Raw genomic sequence first — 21,937 nt, 5'->3', positions numbered from 1 at the left:
CCGTATATGAATAACGATAACTTACACTGTACATAAGTTGAGGTGACAACCTCCGAAAAAATTCTGGTGTTTATTGGTATCAAATAGGGATGTACAGTGTATGCAGATCACGTGTGCTGCGCAGTGTCTGAATATATATTCCACAATACATTCAACAGTGTGCATTTAACATGAAAGGGATATTGTATACCCCACCATAAAATGCAAGTCCTTTCCAAAGACATACAATCTGGAAGATTGAGCTGTTATTTTGTTCACACATTCAATCATTTGATGTTTATACTGGTTTCTGTAGTGTGCATATACCGTACCATACTCAATAAACATGCATCCAATCGCATACTGTACCCATTCACCAACCAGGATGATGTTCTTGTAAACTGTTTATACATATAATAATGTCTGGCAGGACTTGTGTCCGGTCTGATGCCCCGTGTCACGCTTGTCCTTATTACAGCTGTTTACACTGCTTCCCTCACTGTGCTCTGGTCACCCAACTGTGCAGAATGAGTGGACAGAGTGATAAATTATGTTGTTACTGTCGAGGACATATTCAAGGAAAATAACTGGAGATTTTAATCGCTCAGGAATGACAGTGAAAGAAAGGAGTCTTTTCTTAATGTTACAACCCACAAATTCTCTCAATAACTTTCCAGCCAGTAGGATGCTATGCACTTTGCAGTTCTGTAAATATTAAAATGTGTGTACTGAAATTGAATCTTTTGTACAGTACATACAGGCTTGCTATAACACAATGCTGCAATGTAGCATGTACTTAAAGTATTTTTACACGTGCTCATTTGCCCGGAAATTTGACAAAGAAATGAGAAATCATGAGATCCACATTGGAAATATTGGATGCATAAATGTACATGTATGTGTACTCCATAATGTAAAGTAAGACATCAGTAAAGTGCAGTGTTTCACATTTTAAAAAATCAGATACAAGTTACGAGTGTTTGTATATTCATAAACCGTAAAATTTTATAGCCGAACTCCCGCATTACCAGCATATCAAATGAAAAGTTGCTTAATGACCATGAACTATTTGTTTCTGAGGGAAATTGTCATATGCCAATCCTAACGGTATCTTTCTCTCTCGTTCCTTTTTAGTTTAATTTCTTGTAATTTTCAACATCATCATGAGCATCACTGGCCATACTTTCATTCTCGTACAATCTCCCACTGTGACAGGCTGCGATAATTGGTTGAAACAACAGACCTGTCCCTCCATCACACGCATACACGGCAACCCGCACGGACGGTATAATTCAAGTGGCGAGCCTAACGCGACTTAACAGGGACATTATCGTCACCGTGGTGACCGCATCATCTCTCCTCGCGTCTCCCCTCTCCCCCGCTTTAATCTCCCCACCTCATTAAAATGGATAGCCACAGCTTGGGGGGAAGGGAGGGGGGAGCTTAGATGCTCTACCTTTGACATTTACAAGGCTGAGGCTGTAGCGATGACAGGCAATTTAAAACGAAAAAGGAAGGAGACAGAAGAGAGAACAGAGTGTGCTGGGAAAATGAAGCACTAGGGATGGATGGGGGAGAAAAAAACGATGCATATAATTTGCTTTGTCTGGGCCACTGGCTTCAGATGCACTTATCCTTGCCCCTGTTCTGTTGTTCTTGCTGAAAAGTGAAAAATTCATTTATAAATGAATTTTTCAGATGAATGAATTTTTAAGCAAAAACTACAGAGCATGGGCAATTGTCTATGATCAATTCACATTGTTTGGATTGGCCTGTACATGTATTTTAGAATTCAAGATGTGTGAAATGGAATATGGTTATGCTATTTTCACATGTGGGTGTGGCTACTGTAATGTTCTTGCTTCTGCTCTCAATAAATGACTCTGTACATGTACTACAAGGATGTTGATGTACGGATTTCCATGAACTTTGGTGCTGTGTACATGTACATGTAGGTACCCTATATGTATGCATGTACAGTACATGTACATATATTCACATACAGACCTAATGGTACATGTACATGATTGTATCGGGAGTATGCATGTTGTAGGTACACATTACACTTGTGGTACAGTACATGTACATATATTTTTGAAATTCACATGATACTTGTACATGTACCGGTACGCAGACCTGTAGGTTTCTAGCAATCACACTACACACTTCTGCCAACCTTCCCTTCCTATGTTTCACCAATGAGGGAGACGTTCTTCACTGAGCCCATGCCAGTAATCTTCCAGTTGTGCTGTACATGTCCATGTATTAATACTTGACTCGTGATATCAAAGATACTGTTGTGACAGTTTACAAAGAGCAAATTCTGACAACTCAAATTTTGTGAATTGTTGTGGGTTTTTTTGTTTTGTTTTTCACTCCTTTTATAACAGAGTCCTGGTTGTCAGGTACTGAAGTTCTGACATTTGGAACCAGAATGTGCAAATCAAACTTCAGTATTCTATAACAAAGTCATTTGCCTGGTCCCCGTAACTTTGTTATATTGAGAGTAGACTGTAGAACTTTGCTTCTAGACCTACCCGCATCCAATAAGAAGATGGTACTCTTCTGAAATGATTCTCTCTGTTGAATTCCAGACTCAGAGGTGGAGAGGAACGCCCTGATGGAGCGTGTCTACCCCAAGCTGCGGGACCACTGTGCCCTCAGTGGCTACGAGTTTGAAGCCATTGATCTCTTTTGGGGATTGTGGGATAGCCGGCTGAAAGACGAGCGATTCCTGGACCAGTGCCTGCACGAGATCAAGTATTGTCAGGCTGCCTCCACCGGACCAAACTTCATGGTAATCAGTTTAGTCGTACAATGAATGGAATCCTTCTCTAGTTTATTGAACTCATCATCGGCAGTCAGACTTTTATCCTTTTGTGAGCTCAGTCTTTCCCCCTTTAAGTGTGACTGTTGCAAAATGCTTACTCCATTCATGTCTTAGTCTTTGGCCTTCCTGCCAAGAAGGTCTTAAAGACAAGACCAACGACACAAGGATTGACTGTCCCATGTTTACTCGTACTTTCCACCTGTTGTTTCCCTCCCGTGCCCAGTCTCTTCTCAATATGAAGTACGAGCGCTGCAAGACACCCATCCGTGTCTTGGCCTCAGCCTTTGACCGTCTCCTCAAGAAGGTAGAGGAAGATGAGGACAGAGCCCTGCTGACCAAGCACTACCTGCTGGATTCCAACTCGGTGCCACCGGTCTACCTGTTCCAGGGCAAGGCATCGGAGGATGAAGCGGAGAAGATCTGCGAGATCTTGAGAATTTGCTGGGGGAAGGAAGAGAAGGAACGTTACATGGCTTCAGGTGAGTAGGGAAGTACTAGTACTTACTCCGTTTACGACTGTACGATCCAGACTAAGATTTTTATGATTTCCAATGCAAAAGGTACAAAACCATACAGTTGTATATAAACTACGTAAGCCAGTATGGAGCTGGCCGGCCTCATAATGCGCACGTCAGAAATGTGTTGCCGGCATCCCGCAGTTTGTGCATTCAAGCTGCGTGAGTAGCGGTAGAAACCAGCATGGTTTAATCATCCGTTTGCCCCAATTAACGCTATGATGAATGAACAGGGGGCAAATAGGCAAGATTGCGCTTCATATGCAACGTGATTGTGTACATCCATGCATTGTACATGTACCGATATCGTACAAACTTGTGTCGAACATCAAGATCGTGCTAAAGTTTACCGGAGTGGAGGACTGTCAAGGATTTGATTCTTGGCCTTTGGGTGATCTGGACTTCTTTTGCGCTGTGACAAAAAGTGAGCTGAAGTTCAGGGACGAATCCACCACTTAAATGGGCCTTTGTTACAAAGTCTTGGCGTGGAGAAGCTTACATGTTTTGCAAGACGTGTAACTGTGAAATTATAGATATTGCCCACGCTGGATCTCACGAGACCGAGAAACACATTAGTTAGGCCAAGAAAAAAGTAGCTCTGCTTCGATTAAATAGGGTCCGTAGGTAAGGATTTTTTTGATAATTTCTTGTCCTGATTGAATGGGACGAAAGTTACCAAAAATTGCCACAAAAGTGATTAAAATAAAAAGTTACCAGAATTAATGTGGAAATATACATGTAATCAGCAGTTAATTACTATTCACACTTGCACAATGCTAGTCAGGTAAATCCAAGTGTTTTGATTGGAAAAGAAGTTGTTGACAGGTGTTTGTTTTGAAAGAAAAGAGAACAGGAATTTTAAAACTTGTTAAATTTTTTCTAGTCTGCCGATGAAAGTTTTGGGGTTGCGCCAAAACATTGGGGTCGGTCGGGAAACCGGAACTGGAAGTACGATAGGATTACGCTTTTTCATTTTGAAAAGTTGGCATCTCTGCAGTTGATTACACATTGTAACCTACTGTGGTTGCTGCAACTTTATACTGTACTGGACTGCCTCATAACTTTAATGGTAATACAAGTCATCTCGAACCTTTCTGTCAAAGTTTCTTCTTTTCAGAGCCTTTTATACATGACACAAAAATTGTTGTAAATTCATCGAAGCAGACGTTACTTATCTGGAAAATGAAGCTGCAGTTATGAATGAAATGAACTTCTTTTATGAGCTCCGTTTCCACCTCCATTTTTTTCAAGAGAAAATCTAACGACTCATTACGCAGTAACTGATTATTGTGTTGTGAAATTCTTCAGAAAGCATGATGCATGATTGCGTAGCCATGACTGATTCGTAGTACAACTGCCCAGCGGAAGTGCATTACACAGTAACTGACAACTGTTTACTGTTCAATATTAAAGTGAGTTCATGGAAAAGTCATGTTATGGCAACTTCGAGAATTGGGATACATCGCACTTACGACCTATTTAGTGAAATTCTTTCGAAAGCATGATGCATGATTGCGTAGCCATGACTGTTTCGTAGTACAACTGCCTAGCGGAAGTGCAGTTGATGTGACAAAGAGTTTGGAGAACTGGACTCCGTTGTCATTCCTGGAAAGAAACATTTGTTGTGTTGAACCCAGAGAGGATCATCATGTTGTTTGTACCACTCCCTGGAATCATGTCTGGGGTGGTTGTTCATCATGGTTTTCAGCTGAGCGAAAATGTGGAAATGACCACAAGTGCCAAAGGCAAGACAACAGAAAGTGTCATCTACATGTACATGTATGTCTATCAGGTGGCACTTTTCAAGATTTCAAATTCACGTTGGTAACTTCGAGCTGAGTAAAAGTGGCTAGTCTGACTACTGCAATGCAGACAGCGGTCACCATGCTAGTGTAGTTTTTAAATATCCATTGTGGGTTTTTTTACTGAAGGTAGGACTGATTTGGAATCCATTAAGTCTTTGCTGTGTGGAAATTGGTGAATGTGCGATGCAAAGTTTTGGAGTAGAGCCGTCAAAATTTCAGTAGGGCAGTAAAACTTGAAGAGGGAAGACCCTTCTTTGTCCAAGACTCAGGGTTTGATGTTTCTACCTACAGGTCAATTGACAAATGCACTGACATTTCAGTGGACGTTCTGTTCAGCGTACTGGTGATCCCTTTAATGGCAGAAAGCACTGAGCTTCGTTTTGTACAAAGTGAATATCAAGGAACAGTGGCTATGTATGCATAATACTGACTACAGTGCTGGCTAAGGCTCCTGCAACAGTGCAAAATGACCAGTGATAGCATTACTAGGGTTACCAGATTCATCTTGTCTGCGTTAAAGACGTAAACAAAAAAGCTTGTAATTTTTCCCCAATTTTTATAGCTACACCCAACCAAGTTTTCTGAGAAGTTGCTCTTTCAAGCAAGAATGTCTGATGTACATGTACAGGCCTTGTTCAGTTCCCATTAAAAAGTAATTGAGAAGTTACCAGTACAACTCAACTTGGACTCAACTCTCAACTTCGAACAAAAAAGTGTGAATGTTTTTTCACTACATGTGTGTGAAGGGCTTTCCCCGTGATGCACACGTCCAGTCTGTGGTACATTTCACATATCAAACTGTCTACACAGCAGACAGAATTCTTGGAAGCAGTGAAAGATCATTTATGATTGAGTATTACAAAATTGAACTGTGACTTTTTTGGGCAATAAAAACTTGCCTAATGCTAGACAGTTGCTATTAATTTCAAAATAAACGTGTCAGTCAGTGAGTATACACTAACAAGGGGGATTGAAGTTCATAGAATTCATAGAGACAACGTGCATTTTAGACAACCTCCATCTTAGTTATTGATCTCATGTCCACATGTATGCATTTTTTGGCATTTCTTCTGCAAGAGTCTCTCAGTATCAATTCGCTACCCTGATTTTGATGCAAGTCTTCCTTGAGGTGCATGTACCGGTTCTGTTCAGTTAAAAGGTTGAAGTGTCAAGAGTCTGTCTAAATGAAAAATGGCTTGATACGAAAAACGAACCGTAGAAGTGTCTGAATTGTCCTCCTGATTTGGGTTATTTTTGGCTCTGGCTAAGGAGTCACAGTGGCTTGTCACTGTCACGAGCAAAGATGCAGTTAGAGTGTTAAAGGTACTGGATAGCTTACATGTAGATCGAAATCACAGGCTAGGGCTAGACAACTGGTTAGAGTTACAAGTATACAAGTCATAGACTTCCATCTTGACGTGGCTGTGACTCAGTAAGACCAGATAACAGTTATTACTGTAGGTCATACATACTTACTACAGATCGCCGAACTCTCATTGGTGTATTCATGGTCACACGGCAGCTGCTATTTTGCTATTTTCCAAGCGCACACGCGATTATTCACACAAGGAATAAATACGCATGCGTTTTTAGCTGAAAGCCGGGCGACAGTTATAAACGCATGCGTAGTAGCAGAATATCCAGGAACTGTTGCCCGGGTGTACTGTGCACGCCTGGTGGCGCCGACCCAGCAACGGTATGCAGCTCACATGAGAAGATGGCGTCACATGTAAAAGACAATCAGATAAAGTGTTTGTGTTTCGACCATAGGAACAAAATAAAAGCTAGCGGAAACAAATTAATGATGATGTTTTTATTCTCAGGGATTATTAAATAAAATATGTATGAGGTATATTGTAAAACAAATATAACATGGTTTATTTCCGTTGGACAGTCAATGTTAGCTCATCTTGGTATTTGGAATTTACAAACTAGGTCCGTCGGTGAACAAACCATGTTACCTTTGTATAATACATGTACAGTCATCATCATCACTGTGACATCATTCCACCTCTCCAATAAACTATTTTTTTTTCTCTTGTAGATGGTATTGTGCAAAATATACAGAAAGTCGCTGTTTCGTTTTTGACGTAGTACTGTCATATTGATTTTTACTGTTTTTTCTTGATGCAGTTTCAGAAACGGAGATCGACGAGGGCGTCTTCTCACCGACCAGCGTCAGTGATGCCGTCATCTGGCTTCACCGTCGCTTCACCCGCATCGACCCCAATGACGACACGGCTAGCATCTACCTGGACCTGTTGCCGGGCAACAAAGAGGCGGACACCCACTCCCACGAGCAGCTGGCCCAGCTGACCAAGAGGATGGCCACTAAGGTCAACGAGGGGAACTTCGTCAAGTTTGACATCCCCTGGAGTCCCAAGGGGCTGGATCCCGACGGGATCTCCACCCACGCCAAGTACATCGACGACATCTGCAACAAGACGCAGCAGATGTTGACGGAGCTGATCGACCGAGCGGTGGCCGAGAGGTTGGAGGAGGACGTCATTACAAAAAGTGAGACTTTGTTGTTGATGTCTGAGACTCCGTGGATTTCAGTTGCTGCGATTTCTTTGGTGTTGATATTCGTTGCAACTTTCATCTGTTGTAATCTCCATTGAGCGTTTCAAAACAAGTTTTCAAACATGATGTTGGTTGCAAACTTATGGTATGTTGCCATACCATAATATACAGTGTTACTTTTGATTGTTATCTTTTTGTCACAGCTGCTTGTCAGTCTCTTATCTAAAACATCTGGATACGAGAGTGTATGCTTCACCCTTAGTGATCTCTTTCGTGGGACACCATCTTTGTAGGAACATTACAACTGTGCATAGGTACAATATCAACCGATGCCAATGTTCTACACTTGCATGTGTATTGATCTAAATGTCTTAAGTACGATGAAGCCGATGCTCATCATAAATCCGTTCCGAGCAGGAACATAAGAGGGCGTGTTTTGAAATGAAATCGACAGTCCTTTAGTACTCACCCACCACATAGGTGCGCCAGTTTATGCGCATTTGACATGGAGCACGCTGAGTACGATTTTAGTCTAGAATGTGTGGTCTTTGCGTGCACGCCGAACGCGTGCTGGAACCCGGTTGGAAATCTTAGTACCACCTGTCTTTTTTTCGCCAGTGAGGGTGCACTTCGGCTCAGGGCAGATACTTGAAGCCATAAATGTTGATGCATGTACAGTAGCAGTCTGTAGGAAATGACCTCACTTGAAAGAGACATGACCCGGTATATTGTATTATGCTACATGTACATGTGTATGATGCATACGTATTTGGTCCGTTCACTCCTTTTTTTTAACCCTCCTATGGTTTGGACAGTCAAATGCCTTCACAACATCAACTTGTGTCGAATGCTTGAAGGGGAGGGAGTCGATTTTAATACTTTTTATCCATAAAGACTTTGAAAATAATATTTTGTGAAAACTTTGGGCATGAGTGGTCACATTAATGTCGCAGCAATTTTTTTTTTTAAATCATGGTTGTGATATTAATGGCAGCAGTGTCATGGATGTAATGCCAAGGCAGACAATGAAGCTGAGGTGTGCTGTGCTTTAACATCTTATCTAGTAATTGCACTGTTTTCAGTGGTGCATGCTAGCCAGTTTTTTCCATTCAGGTTTCTTTTTTTTAATTTTTTCTTCAGCTTACTGACTCAATGCCAACGTAGAAAGTGAAAACTTTATCTTAACGATTATTAGTAATCAAACTAAAACCAAACTATTCTTGAACTCAATTTAATGTAGAGAGATTCTAACCATTTGTCAACCATCGTGTACATATGTACTTGCTACATTCATCTACAAATTTTCTTCACTTAAGCCTAATCCTTCCACCAGCCATTTTTGGACACGGCATACCTATCTTGCATACCCTCAGCTTAAAAGCGCAACATCTCTCCCTAACGCAATTAAAAAAGAAACCAGCGTTTCAGTGTTGTTTTCCACTTGGACCCTCATTCCAGTTGCTCTTCCTGCCGAGTCGGGCAAATGAGGAATTCCGCACCTCATAATTCAGTTGCCTTACCCCCCTCCCCGGACACAGTTGGGCGTTTGGCGGTGAATAAACAGGATAAGGTGATGCTCTCCAAAAATTGTCCACCCATGCAGGGAGTGCCTGGCTTGGGCTCTGATGCTGCACAGCACATGGCTGGCCGCATCTTAAATGCGGAACAGCCAAGATGGGCGTAGGCATGTGTGACTCATTGCTGGTTTGCACTATCAGAAGAATTGCAATTACGAGCCGAATTGCATTTGTTCAATCTCTTCCGGATTCCCACAACCCAGCAGCCAAAAATCTGTCCTGTTTTGTGTTTGAAATTGGCACAGATTGGAAAACAGTGCAAAGATAAATGTATTATGGTCTGAAGATAAAAAAAATTCAATTTAGATATTTTTCCCTGTTTAATACTATTAAAAGATAATCTTTCTACCAAAATACATTAAGTACTCTGTGTACCTGATTTGGCCATCCAGAGCCATGTTTTCATGATGTACTATGCACAGAGATGAATGTACGTTAATATCAATTCTTTGCAGTACCAAAAATGGGACATTCCACCAGTAATTGAGGCTTCAAGAAAATAATCTGAATATTTTATTAGGCACAAACAGCATCATCATTGTCAGTTTATATCACTTTAGATAGACCATTTGGGAGAGCGTTTACTTATATCTTTTTTTAATGAACAAATGGTTTTCATCACTGCTGAGAAAAACTGGTGGGTGTGTACAGTTATTTTTGTGTGGGGGGGGAGGGTGAGGGGAACAAATCAGTCCACTCTTCACTTCAACCTTTTGCCAGTTGGATGGTAGATCCTAATTTGGATCAAGTAGGGGAAGGGGGTTAGCTGTCAAGAAAGGGTACGAATATCTCACCCCACTACATCATATCTGTGTTATGATATAAATGTACATACATAGCGTCAAGCATCATGTTATATGCATATGATAACCGTGTGTGCAATGGCTGCGGAACGATTTTCAACTTGGGGGGAGGGACAGTTGTGAGACAATCAGCCATTAATGTACCAGTCCAATAAGCCCCACCCCATTATAGTACCTGCCAAAAGTGGGAGGGTCATTGGCTCCCCTGCAACCACTCCCCTCCCCCCCGGCTTCTGCCACCAGTGCTTGTATTTAAAAGCCAATTAGATTGTGTTGCTTTGTCATTCTCACATGTCTCTGCAATATCGTTTACTCCTATTTCTGGCAATTTTATCTTCAGAGACTCACCGTAGGCTTCATCTAGAGCTGCAGCAGCACACAGCGCTGTGTCAGCGACACTGCGACACATTCCATGGCCAGACGGACCTCCTGAACCGGATCCGGGATTACCTCGGAGGGGAGGCCAAGTCGCCCCTGATCTTGCACGGCGCCCCGGGGTCAGGCAAGACGGCGCTGGCGTCCATGGCAGTCAAGCTGTGCAGCCAGGTGTCGCCGCTCAGTGCCTGCGTGGTGCGATTTGTGGGAGCCACCCCAGAATCTTCCACCCCCAACCAGCTCCTCCGCAGCACCTGTGAGCAGATTGCCTACTTGTATGGGGAGCATATCTCCATAGCCTCAAGGGTAATGATTTCGCTCTTTCTTTGTTAAGCCAGGTTTCCATATGGTCATTTGTATCGTGCCCGAAACTCAGAAACGTTTCGCCAAAACTGCCTTTTGTAGGTGGCAGTGTTTCCTCTTGAAGCCAAACTGATACTCTAGTTTGATGTAATTTGTTAACGATCAGCTATTTTGTTGACAGTTGGGGCTGCATATGCTAGTAATAAGGAGAAAATGGACAAAATGAGGGGTACTAAGCGAGAGAAGCATCGTTGTACTCCTGTCATGCCTCTGTGTGTGTTTGTATAAGCCTACTCAGCAACTCAACACAGACAGTCGGCAAAGTTGAACTGGGCTCAACTTTGCCTATGCGTTTGGGGCTGGTTTGCACTATTGGCGATATTTCCGTTTGACATGTTTTCATATGTCTGCATTGCAGTTTGCGTTTGTCACGTCAATATGGAAACAATTATTATTATTATATATTTCTGGTAATGACACCAAGTATTCCTCAAAAGCGCCCTAGGCACTGTAGCTCACAAGCCTGAAGAAACCTGTAGAGAAGAGACAGTGAGAAGCAGTTACAGTTTTAGAGGTGGGAGGAAAACCCCAGAGGAATATTCTGGGTCAAACCCACAGAATCAGGTAGGGACTGAAAACCCAATCCACATGTGGACCAGGCCGGGATTCGAACCCGGGCCGCAGAAGTGGAAGGCGAGGAAAGAACCACTACGCCAACCTGACTCCCCAAACCAGGCTTTTCAGACACTCCTTATTCTTACAGAGTCTTTGCTCAAGAAAAGACGTATCACCTCCATCCTAACCCTTCCCCTCTCACCATGCCCCCTCCCATCAATCATTAAAATAGCGGTCATTGTTAGACACTGCATGTTTCCAGAATTGTTCTTCCAGCTCCTCCTTTTATAAGTCAGGGAACCAGACTCTTTGGTTTTTGGTTGCCTCTCCCCCATTTTCTATGCCAATCATTGAATTCGAAGGATAACTAGTGAATGTAGACCAACAAGGGTGCACCAGAAATGAGAGAAATCAGTTGGAATTGGTGAAAACTGTCAGTTATTGAAGCAAGTTTGCAGCACATACTTGATATTTTGACTGACTCGTTGGGTCCCGGCAGGGTGCAAACCGGTTGAGCAAGGACCTTCCCACGCTCCTGAAGCGCGTGACAGAGCACCGGCCTCTAGTGGTGGTGCTGGATGGCATTGACCAGTTCGCGTCCTCGGGCGACACCACTGCTGCATTTAACTGGATCCCAGACACGTTGCCGAGCAACGTGAAGATGATTCTAACAACGAGGGGCAAAAACTTTGAGGGGTTTACGCATCTCAAGGTAAACAGAGGAATGTCCTGTAATTTAATTGAAGGCCTGCGTAATCAACATCGATCCTTGCATAACTGATCAACTCAGTCTAAGATCAGATTTGGTGTTTTGAAATTGGAAAGTTGAACAGGGCAGTTGAAAATTCACTTTTAAGTCGCATCTTGCTCGTTAAAGATCTTGTCTTTGTAATTGTTGATGCTTTTGTTTCTAAATTGCCTGATGAGGCTTTTCTTCAAAGTTTCTTCACGAAGTGAGGTTCCAAAAAGCAAGAGTCGGTCACGGGGCCGCATATATCATGTTTCTTTATGTTGATTTACATGTAATTTTAATGTTATCCCATTGACTTTGTCTTCACACATTATTTGAGTTATGGAGAGGTCAGTCACATTAAGCAGTAGGCCAGTTTGACAAAGACATCACGCTTTGTTTACATGTACTCTACTTTTCGGTGTGGAGCATAGAACCTGTTGTCTGCAGCCTACTCGTATTACAAAGCACATGGGCATAGAAAGTCTGGTATCATCAGTACAGAGGCCTATTGTGAAAAGAATACCATAATGTAGAGCTGGAGAAAGACCATTTAAGTATTTATCTTTATTACTTTGACAAGGTGTTTTGTGGTATCAAGGTCAACTGTAGTATTTTTTTTCTTTCGTGACAGAATTTACTGCGGGATAGTGCAAACTTTGTGGAGGTTCCGCAGCTCTCTGGAGCCGATTCGACCAAAATGGTTGATAGCCTTCTGAAGGCCCATGGACGAACATTATGTAAAGCCCAAGCCAAGGTCCTACGGGACGCTGTCGCTGGGTGTCCAATCCCACTTTATGCGAAGCTGGCTTGCCATGTCGCTTGCACTTGGCATAGCTATGACGAGAGCAGCTCCACCAAAATAGAGAAGGATACTGGTGCGCAAATGAGTGCCATCTTGGACAGGTTGGAAAGGAGGTACGGCAAGGTAGCAGTCGGTCACTCGTTGGGGTACTTGTGCTTGGCACGGGATGGCGTCTCTGATGCCGAGATGAACGACCTGCTGTCGTGTGACGATGCTGTGCTTGATGATATCTACCCCAACAAAAGACCTGTGCTACGCCGGGCACCCACATACTTGTGGATTGCCATCTGCCAGGAACTGGCTCCGTTTCTCCTGGATTGCGTTGTGGATGAGCGCTGTTTGAGAACTTGGGCCCATGTTGGCTTGCGGGAGCTTGCCAGCAAACGCTACCTGCCAGGTACTCAGAATAGGACACAGTTGCATAAGAACTTTGTGGACTATTACCAGGGACGCTGGGCTAAGAGCAAGAAGAAACCATTTGTCAAGGAGGGTGGCATTGAAGTCCTGATGGACCGCTATGTTCTACCCCAGCCAGCCAACTATGGTAGCTATCCAAACCGGCGGCGCTATCATGAACTAGTCTACCATGCGCTGAACAGCGGCGAGAAAAAATTTGCTGACAAGTACATTTGGGATGTGGATTGGCTGCGACATAAGTTGGAACACTGCGACATCTATCGTGTAATGGAAGACGTCACGTTAGCGCAGAGCAAAGACCCTAATAACTTAGACCTGCAACTGCTCCTGGAATTCCTTCAAGTTGCAGCCTACTCGCTCTCCACAGACGGCACACAGCTGTTCTGCCAACTCAAGCAGCGACTTAGTGGGGGAGCCCTAGAAAAAAAGGGCTCCAGCCATCCCAAAATGCAACAGTTGTTTAAGCAAGCCGCCAAACCTCCAGTGTGCAATTTTTTCCCATCGCGGGACTGTTTACGCAAACTAGATGCCAAATCGCCAGAGGAACCCACTCCCACACCCAAGCCCATGCTCACAGGGTTATTCCGGGTACCTGCTAGCAACACATACATGGTCTCTGTTGCGTCAGAGGAAGGTGAAGTCAGGGTTTGGAACATAACCACGCAGAAATGTGTTCGAACATTACGCAACCTCTCGTGCCCCCGCGACGTGCGGTTCATTGACAGCCATCGCGTGGTCATCCTCTGCAATCGGGAACTCCTTATCTTCAACCTTGACACGGGTAGCTTTGAAACCAAACTGAAGGGCATGATGAACCAGAAGATGCCATACTACGCCATGAGTGACACCGAGCACGTGGTGGCGCTCTCGCGCAACCGCATGTACGTCAACATGATCAACGTGACCAGCGGCGACGTGGTGTCGACGTTCAAAGTCGGGGAGGACCGGTTTCTCAACAGTCTGCTGGTGAGCGCCAACGGTCACCGTTGCGTGTGCGGGGACGACACACAGAAACCAAGCCCTCTGCTAGTCTGGGACCTGTCAGCTAGGAAGCTAGTCCATGATTTCAGAATCAGCCAGCATGAGTTTGTCACTCGCATGGCTGCCATTTCCAATGATGGTCACTACGTGGTCTCAGTTATCAAGGTAAGTTTTGCTTTAGCCCTTATCTAAGAACTTGTTAGAAGCGGTATACGTATGACATCCCGGCAGGTAATCTATTCTAGGCAACTTGTCTGTTCTCTACAATTTTTTGTCTGCAATAGCCCCTTGACATTAGTTCCTCATCACCACCAAATGGTTCCTGTCACTCTAAACTTTCTCCTCTTTTTGTTTCTTTCAACTTGGCCAGGAGCTGGATGATCCCAGCCGCAACTTCATCATCGTGTACGACCTCCAGAGCGGTCAACAGTTCAAGAAGTGGAAGCCTCTTTCCAACACGACCTGCGTGGCCATCTCGTCCGAGGGTCAGTGTGTGGTGAACGGCTGCGAAGACTGTTCCCTCCTGCTCTGGGATCTGTCCTCTGGTTCACTCAAGTAAGGACTCGGTGGACTGTAGTGTCAGCTGCATCACTAGATTTCCCATTTGAAACCAAACGTGATTATGTCCTCATTTGCTAGGCCCAGTAGCTAGGCCCGGGTTCATTTTGCACCAAATCACAAAACGTTCTGCTAAGGGACTGAGCCTCATCCATATTGTGGTAACCACAGGCATTGAGCATACCTTTATAATTAAAACGTACTCAAAACATTAACCACTTAGCGCCGGGGTATTTATCAATGTTGATGATGCTGGGCCGGCATAATTGTCATTTTTTCCGTTTTCAAAATTCTTCAAAAATTCATCATTTCATTTAACGCACGCTTATAGCCGCACGAAGTAATCTTTGGGCACTACTCCAAGTTGACAGGTGACCTTCATTGACGCCCGAGTATTTCTGCCAGGCCTGCAGCCTTGTAAAAAGAGCTCAGATTGTGCGCTGTTATATAACTTTCTTTTGTTCACGAACCTGGCTCAGTGTGCTGCTGACCTCTTTTCAATAGGGGCCAGATTAGCGTGCAGCGGTACTGTGTGGCGCATCACTGCGGTGGTGGAGCACTTTTGTCCCCGGTGGTAATCCACTCGCTATAAATGCCCCAAACCACGGTATACTGTTTCAAAACAAAGCTGGATTATCTCCACTTTTGAGAGTGAAAAATGTCGATAATGCCCAGCAGCCTGGTCTTTTGTTCAGAGTACGGTCTTTTGTTACAGGGCCCTGTTCCCTTTGTCCGAGTTCCGAGACCCCGGCCACGCACATAAAGCATACGTGTACGTCGCCGATTCCGGAGTCCCCGGCAGGAAGTGGTTAACACAGTTATTGATGTTTTCTCACCAACATAGCACTTGCGCATCCTTGCCACCGCATACGAGGTTAACGCAATTTTTAAGCAGCAGGTTATTAATATGGATCTGGGTAGGTCTGCTGTCACTTCATTTCAGGCTGTGTTCATAGTTCAAATATATTGGGCAGCATTCGTTGGATCAGATTTCCTGCCAAGTCATTCAAGCCCATTCACACCCTTTCAGTTAGTGTTACGTCCCTGAGAAAATCTGGTCTCTCTGGCCCGTGCCCTGTCCTCCTCAACATTTTCCGTTCCCTTGGCGATCAGGTACACACTGCAAGGCCACACCCATCCTGTAGACAGCATCTACTTAAGTGAGGACGGCAAGAGATGTCTCAGCAATGACTCAACACAGATGGACCGAAGCCTGCGCATGTGGGACCTTCAGCAAGGTGAGAGGCAGTAATGTAGCCAAGTCATGCCATGAGTATTTTTTCCAAGTCAAACTACAAGTCTCGAGTCTTTTTTTGCCAAGTCCTTCTGAAGTCATATTGACATGGCACTTGTACATGTTCTCTGACATCCTTGATTGATTCTTTGACGTGTGATGTTTTGCACAAGAGATCTGACTTGTCAGCCTCATTGTTTTCATCAAAATACATTGATATTTGAAAAAAATTAGCATAATAAAAACAGGCAGGATTGGTTGTGTATATAGAAAGTGTGGACTATCTGAAGATGTATTTTAACTGTGTCTATGTCAACAACAGCTTGCTTTATAAACAAGTCACATTTATTCAAGTTTGGCCCAAGTAATTTTTCCTGATTCAGGCGAAGTCACAAGTCATTTTTCTCCAGGTCAAGTTTAATTATCCAGCAAAAAATTGGCCAGAGTCTACTAACAGTCCAAGTCTTCGTCTTAGCAGTACACTATCTATTCCTCCTAGGAACACTCCAAGATTCAACAGAATTGCTCTAAAAAGAACGGGAATATATGCCAGCCTCCAAGAAGCTTCCCTAATCATTTGTAACAGAGACCCTGAGTTTCAGTCCTCACAGAATATTTCTCAAAGGGTATGCCAGGATCCTGTTAGGCCCAGTAACATTTTCATTGGTGTATTCCATGTCACCGTAGTCAGGAGGCTGTTCTTATTAGTTTCATTTTGTTTTTGGTGATCAATCCTGTAGGTGTAAGTATCGCAACGTTCACCCCGGACCAGCCCATCAGCTGCTGTCAGATATCAGCCACTGGTGACTGTGCCGTGATTGGTGTACCTGGCCAAAGAGCCATCATCACCCTCTGGCTACGCTCAAAGGATTTGGACACCTCCAGAGAGGACAAGAAACCCTACGGTGACGCCTCACGAGCAGGCAACGAGTACGACATGAGTAATGAAGTCTAAAAGGAAAAAAAAATCACCAGTTTTGTCGTTCTTAGAACCCATGGTCGTAGTGATTGATTGTTTACGTGTATAATTCTCTGTGGGCTTGAACCAACAAAATTGGGCCCTCTAGTCTTAATGTCCTTTTTCTAGACCTACATGTACATGTAGTTACACTGTGCTGTCAAAAGCTTTTTGGATGTTTTTTGAAACGTCTAGTAATTTATTTCACAGAGAGATGTAAATTAATGTAATAATTGTCTCAGTGGCTGAGTGGACGCTTATCAGCCGTCTTCATGCCTGGGAATTATACTTTTCTCCTTCTGGAGTGATTTCTGCGTGACTCATTTCTTGATTGGTGAAACCAGCACTGCCACTCGCCGACTGTAGTGTGGACTCCAACAATCTTCTCCATGTGAGGGTACCACCAGGGTCATCTGAGAGGGTCATCTGAGAGGGTCATCTGAGAGGGAGTACTTCTTCTATTTCCCTGTCCACAGAAAGCTTGAGGAGCCGGCGAGTTCTTATTCCTTTGTGTTTTGGTTTCACAGAGTGAAAGGGTCCTAGGAATAAAAAGAAGCTGGTTCTCCCCAAAACTGGGGCCGAGTGGGCATGAGGGAAAAGCACAGGTGATGCACAGCAACCATGCAGCAATACTCATCAGGCATATGGGTAACAAAAGTCAAAGTAGGGGCATTCTCAACTAGACAGTTCAGTAAATTAGCAATCAGCAGTGAAATAAAAAAAACTTGTGACAGGCATTGTCTTAACGATGTACTTTCATCTACTTGAATGGAATTTTTATCTGAATTTGTGTGCTAGACATAAATATGACTTTTTTGGTCAGCTTTTAAGCATGGCTTTAATCCACATGCTACAGTACATAAAGTATTGTATTTGCAAGAATAAGTATTAGTACATGGTATATCATTGTGTAAATACATAGATATTTATCATTTGCAGGTATCTAGGTAGGCTTTGTTTTTTCCTCTTTTGTGGTTTTTAAGCAAATGTTATTTCTGTATTATACTTAGTTGCTGCCATGATGCCGAATTTGTAAATATTGTTCAAGGGTGGGTGTGTGCGTGTGTGTGGAGTTTATTGACTATTGCTCGCAAGGCCGTATTTCTTTGTCGGTTTTCATTTCTTCTTGGTGTTAACTTTGACAATATTATTCAGAACAGCAAAAATCAGGACATGATTTTCATTCAGTACAGTACTGTGTGGACAGAGATGCCATACGTACATGTAGCTGCCATTGGTCTGGCATCCTAGTATTCATTGTGCAGTTGGATCTTGCAATCCAAAAAGCGCCCGTCTGTTGTAATTGTGATACAGGAAACGTCAATTTTAAATTAACCTAGGGAGCTGTGCAGATTTTGCCGCCGCTCGTAAGTGATTTTTTCCTTCACATTTGTATTCATCTCTTTTGTACCTTTCCATTTTTCTCTGCGCATGAACAAAAGAGGGCACTCTGTAAAACCCACTGATCTCTATACACTGGATAGGCAGCTCTGCTCTGCGAATTGAAGCGACTGCTCGGCCATCTTAGGCTATTCAATGCAATAGCAGTCTCTAAGTCACTGGCTTTAGCGCTTTGCATGAATGCACTTATTGAATGGACTGAAGCTGGAGGCCATTGTACTGAATATCCTAAGATGGCCGCGCGGTCACTTGAATTCATACATAGGCAGTTACTGCTGATCTGCCTATCCAGTGTATAGAATTCAGTGCTAAAACCTAGGCAAGTTGGCGTGACAGCCATAGTTAACCATCCTTGGACTGACATCACCCGAGTGATGGATGGTTTTAGAACCAGGCCCTGGACCATGGTCGCACTGCTGGTTATCAGTAGCCAATGTCATTTGACAGTATGGAGGGAACCATTCATGTAACAATAATTGTATTTGATGTTCTCGACCCTTAACACCATGAGAGTTGTTACCTGTGGCAAAATGTGAGAGATGAGATCATTACAAAACTGCTCAACTAGGATAATTCAGCTGCGACACATGCACATTGTTAAGCAGTAATTGACCTAAGTTTATACGTGACGCTTTCCCTAAGTTGCAAGACTGTAAATGGCATATGCTATGCTCCCCATTGTAGCCTACACCGGCGCACATGAGGCAAGGTGGTTCCTCCATGTTGGAGCTCTTTTGAGATTGCCATCGTTACGGGGTGTTCTTTTGCACCAATCTATAATTATTCAACTGCCGACAAGTGCAAAACGAGATCAAGCCTAGCAGGTCAGAAAGCCTGATACCTTTATTGGATTCAATTCTGTAACCAAAATGTACTATTTATGATATGACAGTACTTTTCTTTAACTTCAGGAAAACAAAAAAAAGTTATTCAAAACTTAAGAACTACCTCGGAAAGAGTACTTTGTCAGTATGTGTATGGCGACGCAGACTGAGGAGCTGGTGTAAGAAGGAAACAAAAATTGATATCTTAAAGCAATTAGGGCTGATCACTGTTATGCACCTGTTCCTTTTTTGTTGTAGTCTCATGAAGTGATTGATTGGACTTAAGCCGCGACCCGAAGTTTTGGCCATAACCCACACACCTGTAGAAGCTACTGGCTCACTGTTACAGCTAGTGCTGAAGACTTCAGTTAAATGCTTCATTCAGGATGTTGACATAAATTGTGATCAATGTGGACACTGCTGGTTCTATCGCTTGAGTACCATGACAAACCGCCATTTTCCAACATAATCTCTTTTGAAATGTAGCATCATAGAGCTGTTGGTAGCGTGCCGTGGCAAGTACAGTTTTTTCTGAAACAAAAATAGCAAAATTTGAAAAACACACTTCATTCAGGAACGTTTGCCTTGAAAACAATTATTAACAAGTTTGAGTGGTCCATTGATGAATTAGTGATAGTGAAATTTTGTTTGCTTGGTGAATCAGTTTTATATCGATCAGTCAAGTAATCCACGAATCCTAGAACTGTTTGTTGGTTTATTCAAGTTTCCAAGTGGTGCCGACTGCACGTTTCCAAAACTCCCTTCACTGAGATAAAACCGTAAAACAGGTGCGATCTATTTAAATCGTCTTCGTGTTTATTCACAATAGAACAGGTAAAAGACAGTACTTTATTATTTAATTATTTAGACGCCTGCGAACATATTGACTGCTTAAATGGTACTGTTTAATGCTACGGGTTATTTGTTTTGTATTTTGACTTTCCCCGTGATTTAATCGTGGACGGCCATGACAGATTTTAGCTGCACGAGAAAAACGTTTTTTAAAGAAATACAGTTCTGAGTATATAGCTTTTGAATCCTTACAAGAAACAGTACTGCTCATCAAATACCCCCTCTGAGGAGAGTAGCTTAGCAACAAAAGTATGGATTAAAAACAAATTGTAATCGGCAAAAAGGATGAAGGGGAGGGCGCCCTTCACGTGCCGGTTTATTTTTAGTCGTTTTTTCCCATTGCTAGGACACCCCCCCCCATTTTCCCTTTTTTGCTTTCCCTCTAACTTTTTAAGGTCTTGTGTATGTGAGTCTTGTTCGGTGTACTGTTTTATACGTCGTGCAGTTTGCCATTTTTACCTCCTTAGCCCGCTTATCTGCTGTCGGTCCTATTCAAGTTTCCCTTTTCAATTCTGAAATTCAAACTTTGTAGCAGAGTAACCACGACGAGGTCAGTTCCCAGACTTGTGAAAGTTTTGTTCACGTGCATCCTCGCCTGGTGCCAGCCCACTACTCATGAGGAAAAATATTTCGAACGCGTACTTCACCGGTGAAAGTTGATGTTGTTCCTTTTCTTTATTCGTTGCCAGTGGCGTAACGAGGGGGGCATGGAGGGAAGGCCTGCCCCCCCCACACACACACTTCCATGCCTGTGCCCCGACCCTCTTGCTCTGAAATTAGAGGGGGGGAAATCTGGTGATAGACTTGGTCAGTGTTTTTAACTGTGACCAACCCATAAAGTGCTCCCTACAAAGAATGAGAACCCAGGTGCTCCCCCTACAAAATGTACCCTTTACGTCACTGTTGGTTGTATAAAAGTAATTGCTGCACGATTCCTCAAAGAATGATTGTTGTTTCAGTGAAGCCAATACCTTTTTGGCAGTTGTGAACAAAGGACATTATGAAAAAAATGTGTGGCATTTGTGATTTCATTGATGTCATTTGAAGAGTTGCAAACATCCTAAGTGACATTAAAAGGAGTTAAACGTCGGCATCCTGTTTGAAAATTGCCATCAACGGGTCTACCGAACCATGAGTTACCAATTGGTTCTTCAGAAGAATGATTACCGACATTTCAATGTTGACGTGGATTATAATCTTTCAAATTGTTGCTTGGTCAAAGATGTGATGCAACAGTAGCACTTGATATCATTTCCCCAGCAATTACCTTTTCCAAACCAACGATGGTGCATACCTTATGTTGTGGTGCTTTGTCACATCCGATGTCTGTTCCCCTAGTGGTTTCTCTTCTTCTCAATGAGTTTAAAAGCTAAAACATTCCAAAATGTAAAAGAAAAAGACAGTGGACTTCTATGTGGACGCGTACAGTGTGTACGTGCTTTTGCTATAGACCGTATATAGCCGTATGCAGTGTATTCATTATATGTGGAATAAAAAAAGGAAATACGCATCACTTGTTGCCTCGCCTTTTTGTTCCGCATTTGGCGTGATGTTACGCAAATTAGGACCGAGTAGTGGGGGATATTATTGTCTTTATAACGTTTTCAGTCTCGCAAAATAGGTGAGATGTCGTGTTATTATTCCCACAACTACGGGTCAAATGTGTTTTGAGTATTCGGTAATGAAAATATAAATTATTTGTACCGATATTCAGTTTTTCAGTCGTGCAAGGTATAACCAAAAGTGTCCATTGTTTAAAAACCGTGTACAGAAGAAGCGTGTCGGAACGACAAAGTTGCTGGGAATGATTGGAGGTCCATACTTCAAACTGTTCGAACACTTTATTTTACGT

General features: G+C 43.1%; 1 protein-coding gene across 9 annotated transcripts in view; it reads left to right on the top strand.

Moving 5' to 3' along the window:
- LOC110986618 (NACHT and WD repeat domain-containing protein 2-like) overlaps positions 1-21,595 on the top strand; it is a 74,977-nt gene extending 53,382 nt beyond the window's left edge. For all 9 annotated transcript variants that reach the window (XM_087138408.1, XM_022248630.2, XM_022248628.2 and 6 more), the window contains 9 exons: positions 2,574-2,776; positions 3,033-3,288; positions 7,263-7,646; positions 10,373-10,713; positions 11,825-12,037; positions 12,690-14,423; positions 14,629-14,813; positions 15,930-16,054; positions 16,791-21,595. In XM_087138408.1, coding sequence (XP_086994534.1) covers positions 2,574-2,776; positions 3,033-3,288; positions 7,263-7,646; positions 10,373-10,713; positions 11,825-12,037; positions 12,690-14,423; positions 14,629-14,813; positions 15,930-16,054; positions 16,791-17,005 — 3,656 coding nt within the window. In that variant the 3' untranslated portion in view covers positions 17,006-21,595. The remainder of the gene's footprint in view (positions 1-2,573; positions 2,777-3,032; positions 3,289-7,262; positions 7,647-10,372; positions 10,714-11,824; positions 12,038-12,689; positions 14,424-14,628; positions 14,814-15,929; positions 16,055-16,790) is intronic.
- Positions 21,596-21,937: the final 342 nt, after the last annotated feature.

Source organism: Acanthaster planci, linkage group LG06 (assembly GCF_054643075.1).
Source record: "Acanthaster planci isolate LZ-2023a linkage group LG06, COTS_SCS, whole genome shotgun sequence".
NCBI lineage: Eukaryota > Metazoa > Echinodermata > Asteroidea > Valvatida > Acanthasteridae > Acanthaster > Acanthaster planci.
Note: the sequence above shows the minus strand (reverse complement) of the source record. Positions and strands in the feature narration are given on the sequence as shown.